A 17,336-nucleotide genomic window follows, 5' to 3' on the forward strand; every position below is an offset into this window, starting at 1 on the left:
TACATATTCATTACTTCCACCGAGTGAGGCATTGGCTCACTTTCCAAGAGATGATTCATGGATTGGACGAAGAGCGCCAACTGAATGACCACTACGCTCACCAGACTCGACACCTTTGGATTTTTTTCTCTGGGGACATTTGTAGTAGGGATTAAAGGTGATACGCTTTCAAATTGACACACTGTTTGGTTTTTCAACGGCGACAAAGAAGATACAAAAATAATTTCGAGGAAACAGTGATTATTCCTCTGCTTGTATGTCAAATTTGATGTTTATAGACCTACAGACAATAGATTGAAAACGGAAGGTTGAAAATAATGAAATTAAGTGTAAAATAACGCTACGTGGTATCAGGCATCCGTAAACGCGGACTATTCAACTTGAAACCCTTCGCCATTCGTGAATTTCTTCGCCAATTCCCCCGGCCTCGCGAAATTCAAACAACCGGACGATAAACGTTAATTGCCCGAAGGCTTCGAATCCCTCAGTCCTGTTAATGAAATTCCACTCCAGAAAAGCCCCAATCAACGATAGAAAAAGGCCCGACCACCTCTCCCGGTCGGCATTTAAGTTTAACGGCCGCCACGCCGAAGTTGGAGGGCATTCATTATGCATGTAGGACCGACCGGTTAAGTTAAGTCCCGGCGCAATTCCCAAAACCGCACTGACGGCAATCCGACAGGAAGTCGGGGAGGGATCCTCAAGTTCCCGAACTTATATCGGCATCTAGCAGGCGCCTCCCTGCCTCCCCCTAATTAAACGACCGTTTTAATTAACGCGGTAAATTATAACGATATTCAAGCGTCGTTACCGACTTAGCTTATCTTGGACGTGTCGGGTTTAATTCGGAACTTATGTGCAGTTGTCGCAGTCGTTCGGAATCGGGGGACGTTTATGCGGAATTTGGCTGATACAGTTCAACACTGTTACTGCAGATTTGACGTATATTACCATTGATTTTTGGAGCTGTCCGTCAGAATTGATCAGTTAAATCGAAATCGACGATGCTCTTGAGAATGTGTAGAGAAATAACAATATACCTTACCGCGTGAAACGGTACAAGTCGAACGTTTCCGTGCTTCTCCTCAACCACATTTGATGTCTGAGATTTGAACCATTTCAGTATGCTTTCATATTTGCTCTGGGACCTGGAGGGAGAGAATTCAAGCTTGGCTTGATTGCTGCTGGGTGGCGCCACAGTAATTGGGTACTGTGTAGAACTTGCCAACATTTAATATAGTCAGTTCAGTATCTGTTCTCATCGACGTATGAGTTGTGTTACTCTGACGAGATCAAATATGATCGAAACTATGGTCAGCATATCAAGTGAGCCTCGATGTCTTTCTTTCGACACCTTCAGTAATCGATGGGATGTACTTAGTTAGAGAGGCCCAGGCTCTCTGATCCCTAATTTTCCCCCATGACCCTGAAATTCCTTAGATGTTTCACGAATGGCCTCATGGGCTAATCATAAGATGAAGAGGAGTGAGATATGTATGATTTACCCTGGTTGGGCACGTTCTCATGCTCCAGTGATACAAACACAAGCTAAACTTTGTTTTTTTCAGAAGTTGTTTTTTCGATTCGAATGTCCCATAGTTTTTTTTCAATTCTGTTAAAAATCAAGCGATGCCTCCTTCGACCTTGTTCTTGTCTACGCTCCTGAGCATTCCAGACGACGACGTATAGTACCCGAATTCTATGGTTCTGGGACAACCGCAAATTGACCGACGCAGAAGCCCCACTTTGGAGCTGTAAGAATCCTCCATTTCCCTCCGAAGTGAAGTCATTTTTTTTTTGTTCACGTTGATGAATTTACTTCTCTCATGTTGGACTCGATTATTGTAAAACTTTTTTGTAAGTTCACGTCATTGAGTAGTCTTCTCGTTCAATATTGGTGCTATTTATGGTTCAACTCGAAGCCTTCTCAGTTTCTCAAATATAAAATTACTTTTCATGCTTTCATTATGTATGAAATATGTGCACGAGTAAGATCATAAGCAATCTACAACAGAATGGTAATCCCCACAAGTAGTTCTCAATTTATAGTAGATCGATTCGATTCACCTAAGTCCTCAAGAATATATATTTTATAATATTTCATTACTCAAATAGATTTTCAGATCTCTCAAGGTTTCTCACATGGAAATAGATATGTTGCAGCAGAATTAAACTTTCTCATTTCCTTCCCTTTGATAATGAATGCTGATTTATTCTTTTCTCATGTTCATCTCACTGATTATAATGAGTTATTTCATTTCTCAGCTCAACTCTGTTGTTAACCTCTCACTTATGTACATATGACTAATTGCTGTTATCGAGTTTCAGATTAATGAATTCTCATGTCTTCAGGTTGGAGCCTGAATTTAGTTGATGGTTCAACGGTCAGTGGTAAGCCATGACACTTGTTGACAATCTCTTGTTCTAGTTCCACCCTGCAAGTTCTCTTCTGGTAATCGTTTACTCTCTCATTTGGTATGATCTCCTCGTTATAACTTGTATTCTCATAGATATATTCTCATATTCCTTCATCTTGCTCGACATACAGATTTGATCTTAACTCTTCTCGAAACCAACGATTAGTGGTGTCCCTCATAAGTTCTCTTATTTTGTAACTCTCATAATGTAACTCACATTTACGTCTCTGTAAATGTGAATTTTGCACTCTTCAAGACCAACGTTGTTTATATTGTTTTCATATTTATATGACCCTATTGAGATACTCAGTTCGACAGCTAAAAAACAATATGGCCACATCAAAGATGCGTTCATTTCATGGCAGAACGAGAAGCCCAGTCAAATCGCCGGATTTCCTCCCAGGCCCATCCATAACGACTCCGGCTGTAGTCCGCGACATTCCAATTTTATATCTTCCGTCTTACACTTTGAAACTCCCATATTTCAACGGCCCCGCCATCGGGAAAACTGCTGATCCGGTATTTCAGACGCAGTATTTGTTCGCCGAAGTACATTTACCAGAAACTAATGGACTTTTGAGAACATTCCGCCCTGGCCTCGGGGGGGAGTTGGGAAACTTCCGGCACCTAAATAACCCGGGCAAAGCCGGCAGAAAGAAAATTGCGGCCGTAAATCTACGGTCCGGTAACTAACCTCCTGCAGTATATATATATATATATGGTAGCAGGAAAGGGAAAATTCGGAAATTATTGGAAAGAATTATCATTGGTATTGACGACGACGTTGTGGGTTGTTCTAGGCAGGAAGAGGGGGGGGGGGCACTTTCGTGGTCCGTCGGGTCCAGATTTCGATATAATTTTCCTCGGGGAAATTGAAAACTCTGCAATGGCGGTTGGTGATGAGTTGTCGCATGATTCGGAAGTTGCAGTGGCCTTTTCTGAATTGCTACTGTATTGTATCGTGATTTAAGGAACCTTAAAATGTCTTCAAGAGTGAAGACATACCATATGGTTCTACAGGGTGTTTTCCAAGGAACTCACTAAACCAATTTTAGCCTATTACCTGTTTTATAGCTGATGCATTTATGGCAGGCCTTGAGAAGAGGGATCAAATGAAGTCGTACAAAATTTTGATGAAAAAACGTGGATCGTATCTACTTTTTTGGCAACATGGAAGAGATATCGTCCATGGATTCATTAGATATACAGGGTGTGGCGTAATGAATGGATAATATTGAGCCTGTGAGTAGAGGACTCTATGGCGGTTCAGAAAAATATATTTTACGTTTTGTAAAAGTGCCTTGGTTTTCGAGATATTGGAGATTTTCGAAAATTCAAGAGAATTACACCCTTCGCCACTCGTTTTGCAGGCAAGACTCCAAATGAAGGAATTTTTTCAAACTGTTTTTTGGATAGTATTCCTGGATAGATGATCTATCGAATGTAATTCATTATTTTCGAGGCGCATGAATAGTTCTTCATGAAAAAAAGATCTAACTCAACTTTTCCGTTTTGCTAATTTTTTTTCATAAGTTCAACCTAGCGCGGTGTAAAAAATAATATGCTTACCTAAGAGCCAATGCAAGAAAAAACATGCCTGTTTCATTGAGATTCCGAAATGGTATAACTCCCTGTATTCTCAGCATTTAATACAAAAGAAATTCCTTTTGCAATCAGTTGAGGCCTAGTTTAATGTAAACAGTGTTTCTAAAATCTTTAGCATCTATAATGAGAAATGCAAGCAAAATGAAGCAATCGTCTATAAGAAGGTATAGAGCATTTACTGAAGCTCATAATGGCCTCTTAGAGATTCTTTTGTGATATTCAATTCAATGAAACGACACTCATTTTAAAATTGTTGATATCTATGCAATAAAGCTATGATTCATTAGTAAGTGTAGACTATAGAGTAAGTATCAGAACTCATGGTGGCCAATTTAAGCATCATTCGTGATTTGTGAAACTTTATTCAATGAAACGATATTTTAAAATTGTTATTTTTTTCTCGTTTACCTTTATTATTGAACCCCAACGTTGTGAAATCAATATTTTCAAGTTAAGCATTAAATTTCAGCATTTTTGTAACAAGGGTCTTGATTCAATGTAATAAAAATTGACTAATTTTAAGCTTTTTTTCTTAATTACAAAAGTGATTAAATTCACTTCGTTACTTGAAATTCGCTTAAAAACTATCAACTTTATAACTATAGGGCTTGATAATGAAAGAATACGAGGAAAAAAAACCAATTTTAAATTATTGTTTGATTGAATCGAGTTTTACAAAAAGTGTTCAAAGTGTGCATCGGGAGCAGTACTAGATGCTCTACAACTTCTTATGAATAATTGCTTTATTCTGCTTGCAAGTCTCATTTCAGTTGCTACAAATTACAGAAAAAGGCTTACGTCAAACTCTGCCTTGACTCATTTTAATAGGAATTTATTTTGTATTTAATGCTGCAAATAGAGTGAGTTATACCATTTCAGAATCTCAGTGAAACAGGCATGTTTTCTCTTGCTTTGGCACTCAGGTAACCATATTATTTTTCACACCACGCTGGGTTGAACTTAGGAAAAAAAATAAGCAAAACGAAAAATTTGAGTTGATTCTTTTATTTATGAAAAACTATTCATGCGCCTCGAAAATAATAATTTACATTCGATAGCGCATCTATCCAGGAATACTATCCAAAAAACAGTTTGAAAAAATTCCTTCATTTGGAGTCTTGCCTGCAAAAAGAGTGGCGAAGGGTGTGATTTTCTTGAATTTTCGAAAATCTCGAATATCTCGAAAACGAAGGCACTTTTACTAAACGTAAAATATATTGTTCTCAACCGCCATAGAGTCCTCTACCTGCAGGCTCCATATTATCCATTCATTACGCCACACCCTGTAGAACCATAAAAATCGTAGAAAACAACCTACTAACATTTCTTGATGCACTTGAACTCGAAATTCGTCAAACCACAGTTTATACAAGGTGGAAACTTAGGATTGCCGAATTGTTCTCATTATTTTTAAGTAACTTACACGATTCTATGAGATGGCTCATTTCGATACCAACTGACAGAAGAGACTTTGGACACAAGTGTAAAAAATAGAATAATACTTCAAAATCTCACCAACAAAATTCGTCTAAATTATTAACATATTTTTTCACAAAGGGCATCACAATCTTCTTGTTCGAACATTCCAACAATCATCGTAAAAAGAAGATGAAATGAGGAAACATCCTAGCACTTTTTTAACATAACTAACATAAGCACTTTCAAGAATCTGCCTCAATTTTCTACATTTTTTCCACCCTTAATTGCACGATACAACCTGATGCATCTAATCCGATGAACTTGGTACTGAACCATTCATTGTCCAGCCATACGTTTATGTTTTATTTCGTTTTTGCGATGCCAGGGTCACCTTCCACAGTCCCGTACTTGAAATTCAATGAAATTTTGTCGAACTTCTAGGGGTTGTATCTTAGCCATCTTGGATATTTTATATACGCAATTTTTGGTTAAACGACTTATTTTGATGAGTTCTACCTTCTGTCAAAAAAAAAAGCCTCAGCTTTGACGACACCGTGTTTTTGAACTATGTTACGAATACAAAGCTATCGAAAATGCTCCTTGAATTATCTTCCACGACTTCCATCAACCATCTGTTCCAACGTACTTCAAGACGATCTACGACACACCCTGAAACGCATCCGCTCGCTAACCAGTTGAAAATCAATCAACAGTCCACCCCTTTACCAACCCCCCCTCATCGGGGAGGCATTAAGAAACGTGATCCAACTCCCCGCGGCAGTTAAGATTGCCGTTTTCCGTCTCCTTTATTAACTCGGAAATTCGCAGTCGACACGAACGAATCATAAGAACGTGAAAACGACCACGTTCTCGGTCTCGGAAAATGGAATTCTATAAGTTAGATTCGGAACGATATATATCTCGGCCATTCCGTAATGGAAGTACGTGCGAACGGCTTTCGTAAATAAATTTTCGAGTCGAGATCGCGAACTGCCGCCTAACGGGGTTAATCCGGGTGCTGCAAGCTTTTCCCCTTTGATTTGAAACTAATTTAAAAGCAAAATGTTAATACAAAGTATAAAACTCATGATAATGATAATTTCCATGAAGAGATAACAAAATTCTTACTCACCACAACACCGCACTTGCATGAAACCCTGCAACAAAATTGCTAATTAGGAATTACAGATTTCAACCTAGTAGCAGAAGTTATCATCAAAATCATTACATATTAGTAAGATTCGGACGAATAACACTCGTTCATGAAACTATCAACAAACGTTACAACAAAGAAAGACAGCAATCACTACAAGATGAAATGGTTTCGGTGTTGTCTCAACTCATCAGAGCCCCACAACTATCACCCCGATGGAAAATGTACGAAATTGTTAGAAAAATCGATGTTAATCGAATATTTAAAATTGTTTACAGAGAATTCGAAAAAACCTAACAACTCCACCATCTCAACATAAGGAAAAACAATCAACCTAAGTACCCGTATCTAATTATACTCTCATCAACTGCCATCCCCTCTATGTTCAGCAGATGGGGCGCGCAAACCCATTAATCAAACTTTTTTCCATATCTACCCTCGACTACATACCATCTAGCAACAAACTAGAGAACATCCCCTCCTTTGGCCTCCCAGTCCCCGTCGCCAACGAAAGATTTACACCGTTTTCTTACGGTCCTTTAGTACATGTGTTACTGCCTTCGGTATGGAGTGGAGGTCGTAAGAAGGCGGCCATCAAGATGATATTAGGGACGGATTGCCGATCGAAATAACTTTTATAAAACGTTCTTTCCGTGGTGTAAATCAAGGGAGACGCGAGAGATGGGATTAGTTTTCGCAGATGCGTCTCGCTTCGGCATAATGAGGAATTTTATTAAATCTTCCCAACGGGGGGTGGTCGGAAAATTCGAGATAATTTTGGAGATTAGATTCGGGGATGTAATACTGTATTTCGTTGATGTCAAGTATCCAAAACATGAGTTTAACTCCTGGAAATCTATTCACGCTCTCATCGGCGACAGTTCAAAATGAAGAGGGCTGTTTTTCTGGTATCTTGGCTGTGTTAGACAATTGCAAAAACAATCTTGATCTTGAAATTTTCATGCTATTACAAACGAATTTAAAGTAGAGAACACATTTCAACAAAAATTTTTAACTTTTCTGAGTAGAAGAAAATGTAAAAGAAAATAAATGAAGAAAATTGAAATGACACTTCTTGGTCATTTACGAACAGTTCCAGTGGAAAAATACTGTAAGAGTAAACGTTATGTCACACTTTGACTAACAATGAATGTATTGGCCACAATTGGACAAAATTATTGTAATTTGTTTAAAATAAATAATTAGAATTTTTTTGAGGTAAGTTTCTACTACAAATAACCCAGGTGACCAGTAACATATCTGTTATGTTTTCTTGGGAGATTTAATAGGCAACTTTGTTATGTGTTATTTTTCTGTAACTATTACGCTGTATCCGAATTATATCCACATTTTGTGAATACATGTTCCCGCTCCATGATATTCACGTAACATATTTGTAGCTTTGTTCTAAAATTGCCATGTATCAGTTTAAGATCATGGAGAGAGTATGACACATGTTTTCAGTGGAGAGCAGATATTGAACGTATAATTAGTTTTTTGTGTGTCACATGGATTTGCTTTTGTTGAAGAGTTATCAAGAACACATTTTTTTATATCACATTGACGTATTACATATAGATCTCATTGGGAACAAATATTTAAATGATCCATATTTGAACTTTTTATGCTTTCTACAGAAAGGAGCTATGTTCCTATATAGCTCCTTTCTACCTCAAACAAGGATATTTGAGGCGGGTATAGAAGCATAGCAGCTTCACAACTGTTCTATATTTGTGCTCTAAATGCTATATTCAGGTTACAGAACAAGGAACATTGTATATATTTTTGCTATATAGCTGCCCTGTAATATGATTACCTGAGGAAAGGCAATACGAATTGAAAAAAAGGAAATGAGGTAGCAAATTATTGACATCTGATAATAGGCCAAGAATCTTATCTTATTTTAGTTCTGACCTAAAATCCCAGGAAAGCTGTACCTTAAGAGTTTCAGAATCTTCGACCACGACACACCATTTTTGATTCGTAAAGAATCATAATCAAAAAACTGGTCTTCCATAATAGAGCCATCATATTGGATTTATGAATTTTTATGAAAATCTAGATAATCACCTAAAAATTTCACTTCTGTAAAAGCTAAAATTAACTTTTCATCATTTTCTCGACTTTGATTTGGAATGAGCCAAGTTTTCCAGTGTATCATCTCTTATTTTTTGATATATTCTAGCCATGAAAAAACATTCTAATCTTCATCATCACCAACTTCAAACGAAAAAAGCTGTTAATCCTCAAAAAACAAAGGAATGCTCCAAAAGGAGAACCCTCATCCTTACCCACCATTAAGAATATTTGCATTTAATTTATTTTTTAATGAATTTTAAATACCCCCTTCCACGCCGTCCTCTCGCCCGACATAAAGATGAACATTAGAATTTCTTCGGAGCCATGTTTAGGCATTCTAATGTATCTTGTTGTTTGTTCTGGTGCTGGAACGGCGGCCGAATTTGCATTTAGAGTGGGTACAAAGTTTCGACAACAAATTCAACTTCGCAGTCTTATTTGGAAAGTTCCGAATTCATCGCATCCCGCTCCCGTTCAGTTTCCAGGGTTTAAGTCGCATGGGATTCCCGTGAAATGGGTCTGGCTATGAGCCTTTCGGAACTTGGAATATACACGGTGATTTTCCATTCGAATCTCGAGTAAACCGATCTGGAGAATGCTGGTTTTGGTTGGGGATTCGCTCAGTTGAGCTGCGCGAGGATGTCGAAAGAAAATGCAAAATTTTTGCAAAATGCGTTTTCCAGTTGCAGGCTCCCCCTCCTCGTTTTTTGTTGCATTTTGTTGCCATTAGGAACTTGGTGAAAACCGAAATCTGCTCCATCAATTCTTGATACAATTAAAGACAGTATCTTTGGATCTGGTTAGTTGAATTGCCAGTTTCAATCAACTTGATTGCGGACAGGTAGGACGTTCTTTAAAGACCAATGAATCGTTGCCTATCATTTCTCCCATTTTCTAATCTAAACGGTCTGTTAAAGCCGTTCGGACACGTTTAATGGCTTCTAGTTTTTGTGGATTCAACATGCCCGACCGATAAACCAATTTCATCGACCAATAACGAAGATAGAATCGAAAACTGTCCATTTAACTCATACGAAAGTTACGCCCCAATGGATAAAGTGAAGGACGGTGGATTTTTTTATCCTTTATCTTTCAACATTCCTTCACGGATTCCACATGCTTCAGATACGCCGAAAATGACCGCTCTATGGTATTTTAATTAAGGTGACATTCTGTGTGACTGGGAGAGCGTAGATATGTAGATTACTTTGTCCACGCTGAGGAAAATAGGATAAAAATCTTCAAATTTTTTCTATCCCCTCATTATGATCTGAGTGAACTAAGAGATGTTTGATTGTCTTGGTGAAAAAATGTGCATATGAATAATTTATAACAGTGTCAGATATTTGGAAGTTTGGAATGGAAATTTAGGTTTCCGAATACACTGAATCTACTGCGAGTATTTTCGAAAGCCTATCTTCCATCGTTTAGATTTTCATCTTGGAAATGGCATTTTTCGAAAATTTGCAAATTTCAAACTGCGATATCTCCTGTTATATTCGTCTTTTCGAATTAGGATTTCCGGTTATATAATCAGCGTTGCCTAGGCTTCAACCCTAGCACAAAAACTCGATTTCGAAAATCTCGATTTTTTGGGTCAAAAATGAGCAAGGGGTTGAACCCCCTAAAATGACCTATTTGCTACTCTGTCTGGAAATCAGGATATGTTCTAGTACTATTTTAGGATAAGGAGTGTATAGAATTTGTTTTGAAGATTCTAGAAAACCAAACAGTTGATGATTCAATAGAGAATTGCACTCCAGACATCTCTTTGAAGTCAACTCGAAAATGAAAAGTGGAAAAACGAAAAAAATTATTTTCTCCTAAACAGGGCCAGATATTTGAAATTTTGGTATGAAAATATAGGAATTCAAACACGCTGAATCTATTGCGAGTATTTTCGAAAGCTTATCTTCCTTCGTTTAGATTTTCATCTTGAAAATGTCATTTTTCAAAAATTTGCAAATTTCAATCAGCGATATCTCCTGTTATATTCGTCTGATCGAATTGGGATTTCCGGTTATATAATCAGCGTTGCCTAGGCTTCCACCCTAGCACAAAAACTCGATTTCGAAAATCTCGATTTTTTGGGTCAAAAATGAGCAAGGGGTTGGACCCCCCAAAAATGACCTATTTGCTACTCTGTCTGAAAATTAGGATGTTCCATTACTATCCTAGGATATGGAGTGCATAGAATTTGTTTTGAAGATTCTAGAAAACCAAACAGTTGATGATTAAATAGAGAATTGCACTCCAGAGAGCTCTTCGAAGTCAACTCGAAAATGAAAAGTGGAAAAACGAAAAAAATTATTTTCTCCTAAACAGGGCCAGATATTTCGAATTTCGGTATGAAAATATAGGTTTTCGAACACGCTAAATCTATTGCGAGTATTTTCGAAAGCCTATCTTCCTTCGTTCAGATTTTCATTTCGAAAATGGCATTTTTCAAAAATTTGCAAATTTCAATCTGCGATATCTCCTGTTATATTCGTCTGATCGAATTGGGATTTCCGGTTATATAATCAGCGTTGCCTAGGATTCCACCCTAGCACAAAAACTCGATTTCGAAAATCTCGATTTTTTGGGTCCAAAATGAGCAAGGGGTTGGACCCCCCAAAAACGACCTATTTGCTACTCTGTTTGAAAATTAGGATGTTCCATTACTATCCTAGGATATGGAGTGCGTAGAATTTGTTTTGAAGATTCTAGAAAACCAAACAGTTGATGATTCAATAGAGAATTGCACTCCAGAAGGCTCTTCGAAGTCAACTCGAAAATGAAAAGTGGAAAAACGAAAAAAATTATTTTCTCCTAAACAGGGCCAGATATTTGAAATTTTGGTATGAAAATATAGGTTTTCGAACACGCTGAATCTATTGCGAGTATTTTCGAAAGCTTATCTTCCTTCGTTTAGATTTTCATCTTGAAAATGGCATTTTTCAAAAATTTGCAAATTTCAATCTGCGATATCTCCTGTTATATTCGTCTGATCGAATTGGGATTTCCAGTTATATAATCAGCGTTGCCTAGGCTTCCACCCTAGCACAAAAACTCGATTTCGAAAATCTCGATTTTTTGGGTCAAAAATGAGCAAGGGGTTGGACCCCCCAAAAATGACCTATTTGCTAGTGTGTCTGAAAATTAGGATGTTCCATTACTATCCTAGGATATGGAGTGCATAGAATTTGTTTTGAAGATTCTAGAAAACCAAACAGTTGATGATTCAATAGAGAATTGCACTCCAGAGAGCTCTTCGAAGTCAACTCGAAAATGAAAAGTGGAAAAACAAAAAAAATTATTTTCTCCTGAATTTGGCCAGATATTTGAAATTTTGGTATGAAAATATAGGTTTTCGAACACGCTGAATCTATTGCGAGTATTCTCGAAAGCTTATCTTCCTTCGTTTAGATTTTCATCTTGAAAATGGCATTTTTCAAAAATTTGCAAATTTCAATCTGCGATATCTCCTGTTATATTCGTCTGATCGAATTGGGATTTCCGGTTATATAATCAGCGTTGCCTAGGCTTCCACCCTAGCACAAAAACTCGATTTCGAAAATCTCGATTTTTTGGGTCAAAAATGAGCAAGGGGTTGGACCCCCCTAAAATGACCTATTTGCTACTCTGTCTGGAAATCAGGATGTTCTATTACTATCCTAGGATATGGAGTGCATAGAATTTGTTTTGAAGATTCTAGAAAACCAAACAGTTGATGATTCAATAAAGAATTGCACTCCAGAGAGCTCTTCGAAGTCAACTCGAAAATGAAAAGTGGAAAAACGAAAAAAATTATTTTCTCCCAAACAGTGCCAGATATTTGAAATTTTGGTATGAAAATATAGGTTTTCCAACACGCTGAATCTATTGCGAGTATTTTCGAAAGCCTATCTTCCTTGGTTTAGATTTTCATCTTGAAAATGGCATTTTTAAAAAATTTGCAAATTTCAATCTGCCATATCTCCTGTTATATTCGTCTGATCGAATTGGGATTTCCGGTTATATAATCAGCGTTGCCTAGGCTTCCACCCTAGCACAAAAACTCGATTTCGAAAATCTCGATTTTTTGGGTCAAAAATGAGCAAGGGGTTGGACCCCCTAAAATGACCTATTTGCTACTCTGTCTGGAAATCAGGATGTTCTATTACTATTTTAGGATAAGGAGTGTATAGAATTTGTTTTGAAGATTCTAGAAAACCAAACAGTTGATGATTCAATAGAGAATTGCACTCCAGAGAGATCTTCGAAGTCAACTCGAAAATGAAAAGTGGAAAAACGAAAAAAATTATTTTCTCCCAAACAGGGCCAGATATTTGAAATTTTGGTATGAAAATATAGGTTTTCGAACACGCTGAATCTATTGCAAGTATTTTCGAAAGCCTATCTTCCTTCGTTTAGATTTTCATCTTGAAAATGGCATTTTTCAAAAATTTGCAAATTTCAATCTGCGATATCTCCTGTTATATTCGTCTGATCGAATTGGGATTTCCGGTTATATAATCAGCGTTGCCTAGGCTTCCACCCTAGCACAAAAACTCGATTTCGAAAATCTCGATTTTTTGGGTCAAAAATGAGCAAGGGGTTGGACCCCCCTAAAATGACCTATTTGCTACTCTGTCTGGAAATCAGGATGTTCTATTGCTATTTTAGGATAAGGAGTGTATAGAATTTGTTTTGAAGATTCTAGAAAACCAAACAGTTGATGATTCAATAGAGAATTGCACTCCAGAGAGCTCTTCGAAGTCAACTCGAAAATGAAAAGTGGAAAAACAAAAAAAATTATTTTCTCCTGAATTTGGCCAGATATTTGAAATTTTGGTATGAAAATATAGGTTTTCGAACACGCTGAATCTATTGCGAGTATTTTCGAAAGCTTATCTTCCTTCGTTTAGATTTTCATCTTGAAAATGGCATTTTTCAAAAATTTGCAAATTTCAATCTGCGATATCTCCTGTTATATTCGTCTGATCGAATTGGGATTTCCAGTTATATAATCAGCGTTGCCTAGGCTTCCACCCTAGCACAAAAACTCGATTTCGAAAATCTCGATTTTTTGGGTCAAAAATGAGCAAGGGGTTGGACCCCCCAAATATGACCTATTTGCTAGTGTGTCTGAAAATTAGGATGTTCCATTACTATCTTAGGATATGGAGTGCATAGAATTTGTTTTGAAGATTCTAGAAAACCAAACAGTTGATGATTCAATAGAGAATTGCACTCCAGAGAGCTCTTCGAAGTCAACTCGAAAATGAAAAGTGGAAAAACAAAAAAAATTATTTTCTCCTGAATTTGGCCAGATATTTGAAATTTTGGTATGAAAATATAGGTTTTCGAACACGCTGAATCTATTGCGAGTATTTTCGAAAGCTTATCTTCCTTCGTTTAGATTTTCATCTTGAAAATGGCATTTTTCAAAAATTTGCAAATTTCAATCTTCGATATCTCCTGTTATATTCGTCTGATCGAATTGGGATTTCCGGTTATATAATCAGCGTTGCCTAGGCTTCCACCCTAGCACAAAAACTCGATTTCGAAAATCTCGATTTTTTGGGTCTAAAATGAGCAAGGGGTTGGACCCCCCTAAAATGACCTATTTGCTACTCTGTCTGGAAATCAGGATGTTCTATTACTATCCTAGGATATGGAGTGCATAGAATTTGTTTTGAAGATTCTAGAAAACCAAACAGTTGATGATTCAATAAAGAATTGCACTCCAGAGAGCTCTTCGAAGTCAACTCGAAAATGAAAAGTGGAAAAACGAAAAAAATTATTTTCTCCCAAACAGTGCCAGATATTTGAAATTTTGGTATGAAAATATAGGTTTTCCAACACGCTGAATCTATTGCGAGTATTTTCGAAAGCCTATCTTCCTTGGTTTAGATTTTCATCTTGAAAATGGCATTTTTCAAAAATTTGCAAATTTCAATCTGCGATATCTCCTGTTATATTCGTCTGATCGAATTGGGATTTCCGGTTATATAATCAGCGTTGCCTAGGCTTCCACCCTAGCACAAAAACTCGATTTCGAAAATCTCGATTTTTTGGGTCAAAAATGAGCAAGGGGTTGGACCCCCCAAAAATGACCTATTTGCTACTGTGTCTGAAAATTAGGATGTTCCATTACTATCCTAGGATATGGAGTGCATAGAATTTGTTTTGAAGATTCTAGAAAACCAAATAGTTGATGATTCAATAGAGAATTGCACTCCAGAGAGCTCTTCGAAGTCAACTCGAAAATGAAAAGTAGAAAAACAAAAAAAAATATTTTCTCCTGAATTTGGCCAGATATTTGAAATTTTGGTATGAAAATATAGGTTTTCGAACACGCTGAATCTATTGCGAGTATTTTCGAAGGCTTATCTTCCTCCGTTTAGATTTTCATTTTGAAAATGGCATTTTTCAAAAATTTGCAAATTTCAATCTGCCATATCTCCTGTTATATTCGTCTGATCGAATTGGGATTTCCGGTTATATAATCAGCGTTGCCTAGGCTTCCACCCTAGCACAAAAACTCGATTTCGAAAATCTCGATTTTTTGGGTCAAAAATGAGCAAGGGGTTGGACCCCGCAAAAATGACCTATTTGCTAGTGTGTCTGAAAATTAGGATGTTCCATCACTATCCTAGGATATGGAGTGCATAGAATTTGTTTTGAAGATTCTAGAAAACCAAATAGTTGATGATTCAATAGAGAATTGCACTCCAGAGAGATCTTCGAAGTCAACTCGAAAATGAAAAGTGGAAAAACGAAAAAAATTATTTTCTCCCAAACAGGGCCAGATATTTGAAATTTTGGTATGAAAATATAGGTTTTCGAACACGCTGAATCTATTGCGAGTATTTTCGAGACCTTATCTTCCTTCGTTTAGATTTTCATCTTGAAAATGGCATTTTTCAAAAATTTGCGAATTTCAATCTGCGATATCTCCTGTTATATTCGTCTGATCGAATTGGGATTTCCGGTTATATAATCAGCGTTGCCTAGGCTTCCACCCTAGCACAAAAACTCGATTTCGAAAATCTCGATTTTTTGGGTCAAAAATGAGCAAGGGGTTGGACCCCCTAAAATGACCTATTTGCTACTCTGTCTGGAAATCAGGATGTTCTATTACTATTTTAGGATATGGAGTGCATAGAATTTGTTTTGAAGATTCTAGAAAACCAAATAGTTGATGATTCAATAGAGAATTGCACTCCAGAGAGCTCTTCGAAGTCAACTCGAAAATGAAAAGTAGAAAAACAAAAAAAAATATTTTCTCCTGAATTTGGCCAGATATTTGAAATTTTGGTATGAAAATATAGGTTTTCGAACACGCTGAATCTATTGCGAGTATTTTCGAAGGCTTATCTTCCTCCGTTTAGATTTTCATTTTGAAAATGGCATTTTTCAAAAATTTGCAAATTTCAATCTGCCATATCTCCTGTTATATTCGTCTGATCGAATTGGGATTTCCGGTTATATAATCAGCGTTGCCTAGGCTTCCACCCTAGCACAAAAACTCGATTTCGAAAATCTCGATTTTTTGGGTCAAAAATGAGCAAGGGGTTGGACCCCGCAAAAATGACCTATTTGCTAGTGTGTCTGAAAATTAGGATGTTCCATCACTATCCTAGGATATGGAGTGCATAGAATTTGTTTTGAAGATTCTAGAAAACCAAATAGTTGATGATTCAATAGAGAATTGCACTCCAGAGAGATCTTCGAAGTCAACTCGAAAATGAAAAGTGGAAAAACGAAAAAAATTATTTTCTCCCAAACAGGGCCAGATATTTGAAATTTTGGTATGAAAATATAGGTTTTCGAACACGCTGAATCTATTGCGAGTATTTTCGAAAGCCTATCTTCTTTCGTTTAGATTTTCATCTTGAAAATGGCATTTTTCAAAAATTTGCAAATTTCAATCTGCGATATCTCCTGTTATATTCGTCTGATCGAATTGGGATTTCCGGTTATATAATCAGCGTTGCCTAGGCTTCCACCCTAGCACAAAAACTCGATTTCGAAAATCTCGATTTTTTGGGTCAAAAATGAGCAAGGGGTTGGACCCCCCTAAAATGACCTATTTGCTACTCTGTCTGGAAATCAGGATGTTCTATTGCTATTTTAGGATAAGGAGTGTATAGAATTTGTTTTGAAGATTCTAGAAAACCAAACAGTTGATGATTCAATAGAGAATTGCACTCCAGAGAGCTCTTCGAAGTCAACTCGAAAATGAAAAGTGGAAAAACAAAAAAAATTATTTTCTCCTGAATTTGGCCAGATATTTGAAATTTTGGTATGAAAATATAGGTTTTCGAACACGCTGAATCTATTGCGAGTATTTTCGAGACCTTATCTTCCTTCGTTTAGATTTTCATCTTGAAAATGGCATTTTTCAAAAATTTGCGAATTTCAATCTGCGATATCTCCTGTTATATTCGTCTGATCGAATTGGGATTTCCGGTTATATAATCAGCGTTGCCTAGGCTTCCACCCTAGCACAAAAACTCGATTTCGAAAATCTCGATTTTTTGGGTCAAAAATGAGCAAGGGGTTGGACCCCCTAAAATGACCTATTTGCTACTCTGTCTGGAAATCAGGATGTTCTATTACTATTTTAGGATAAGGAGTGTATAGAATTCGTTTTGAAGATTCTAGAAAACCAAACAGTTGATGATTCAATAGAG

General features: G+C 36.9%; 1 protein-coding gene across 1 annotated transcript in view; it reads right to left on the bottom strand.

The window, feature by feature from the left end:
- The window catches only part of LOC123318394, a 332,282-nt gene that overhangs the window by 17,476 nt on the left and 297,470 nt on the right, over window positions 1-17,336 (bottom strand). The window contains exon 5 of the mRNA XM_044905003.1: window positions 6,574-6,598. Within this exon, the coding sequence (XP_044760938.1) occupies window positions 6,574-6,598 (25 nt within the window). The remainder of the gene's footprint in view (window positions 1-6,573; window positions 6,599-17,336) is intronic.

Source organism: Coccinella septempunctata, chromosome 8, assembly GCF_907165205.1.
Source record: "Coccinella septempunctata chromosome 8, icCocSept1.1, whole genome shotgun sequence".
Taxonomy (NCBI): domain Eukaryota; kingdom Metazoa; phylum Arthropoda; class Insecta; order Coleoptera; family Coccinellidae; genus Coccinella; species Coccinella septempunctata.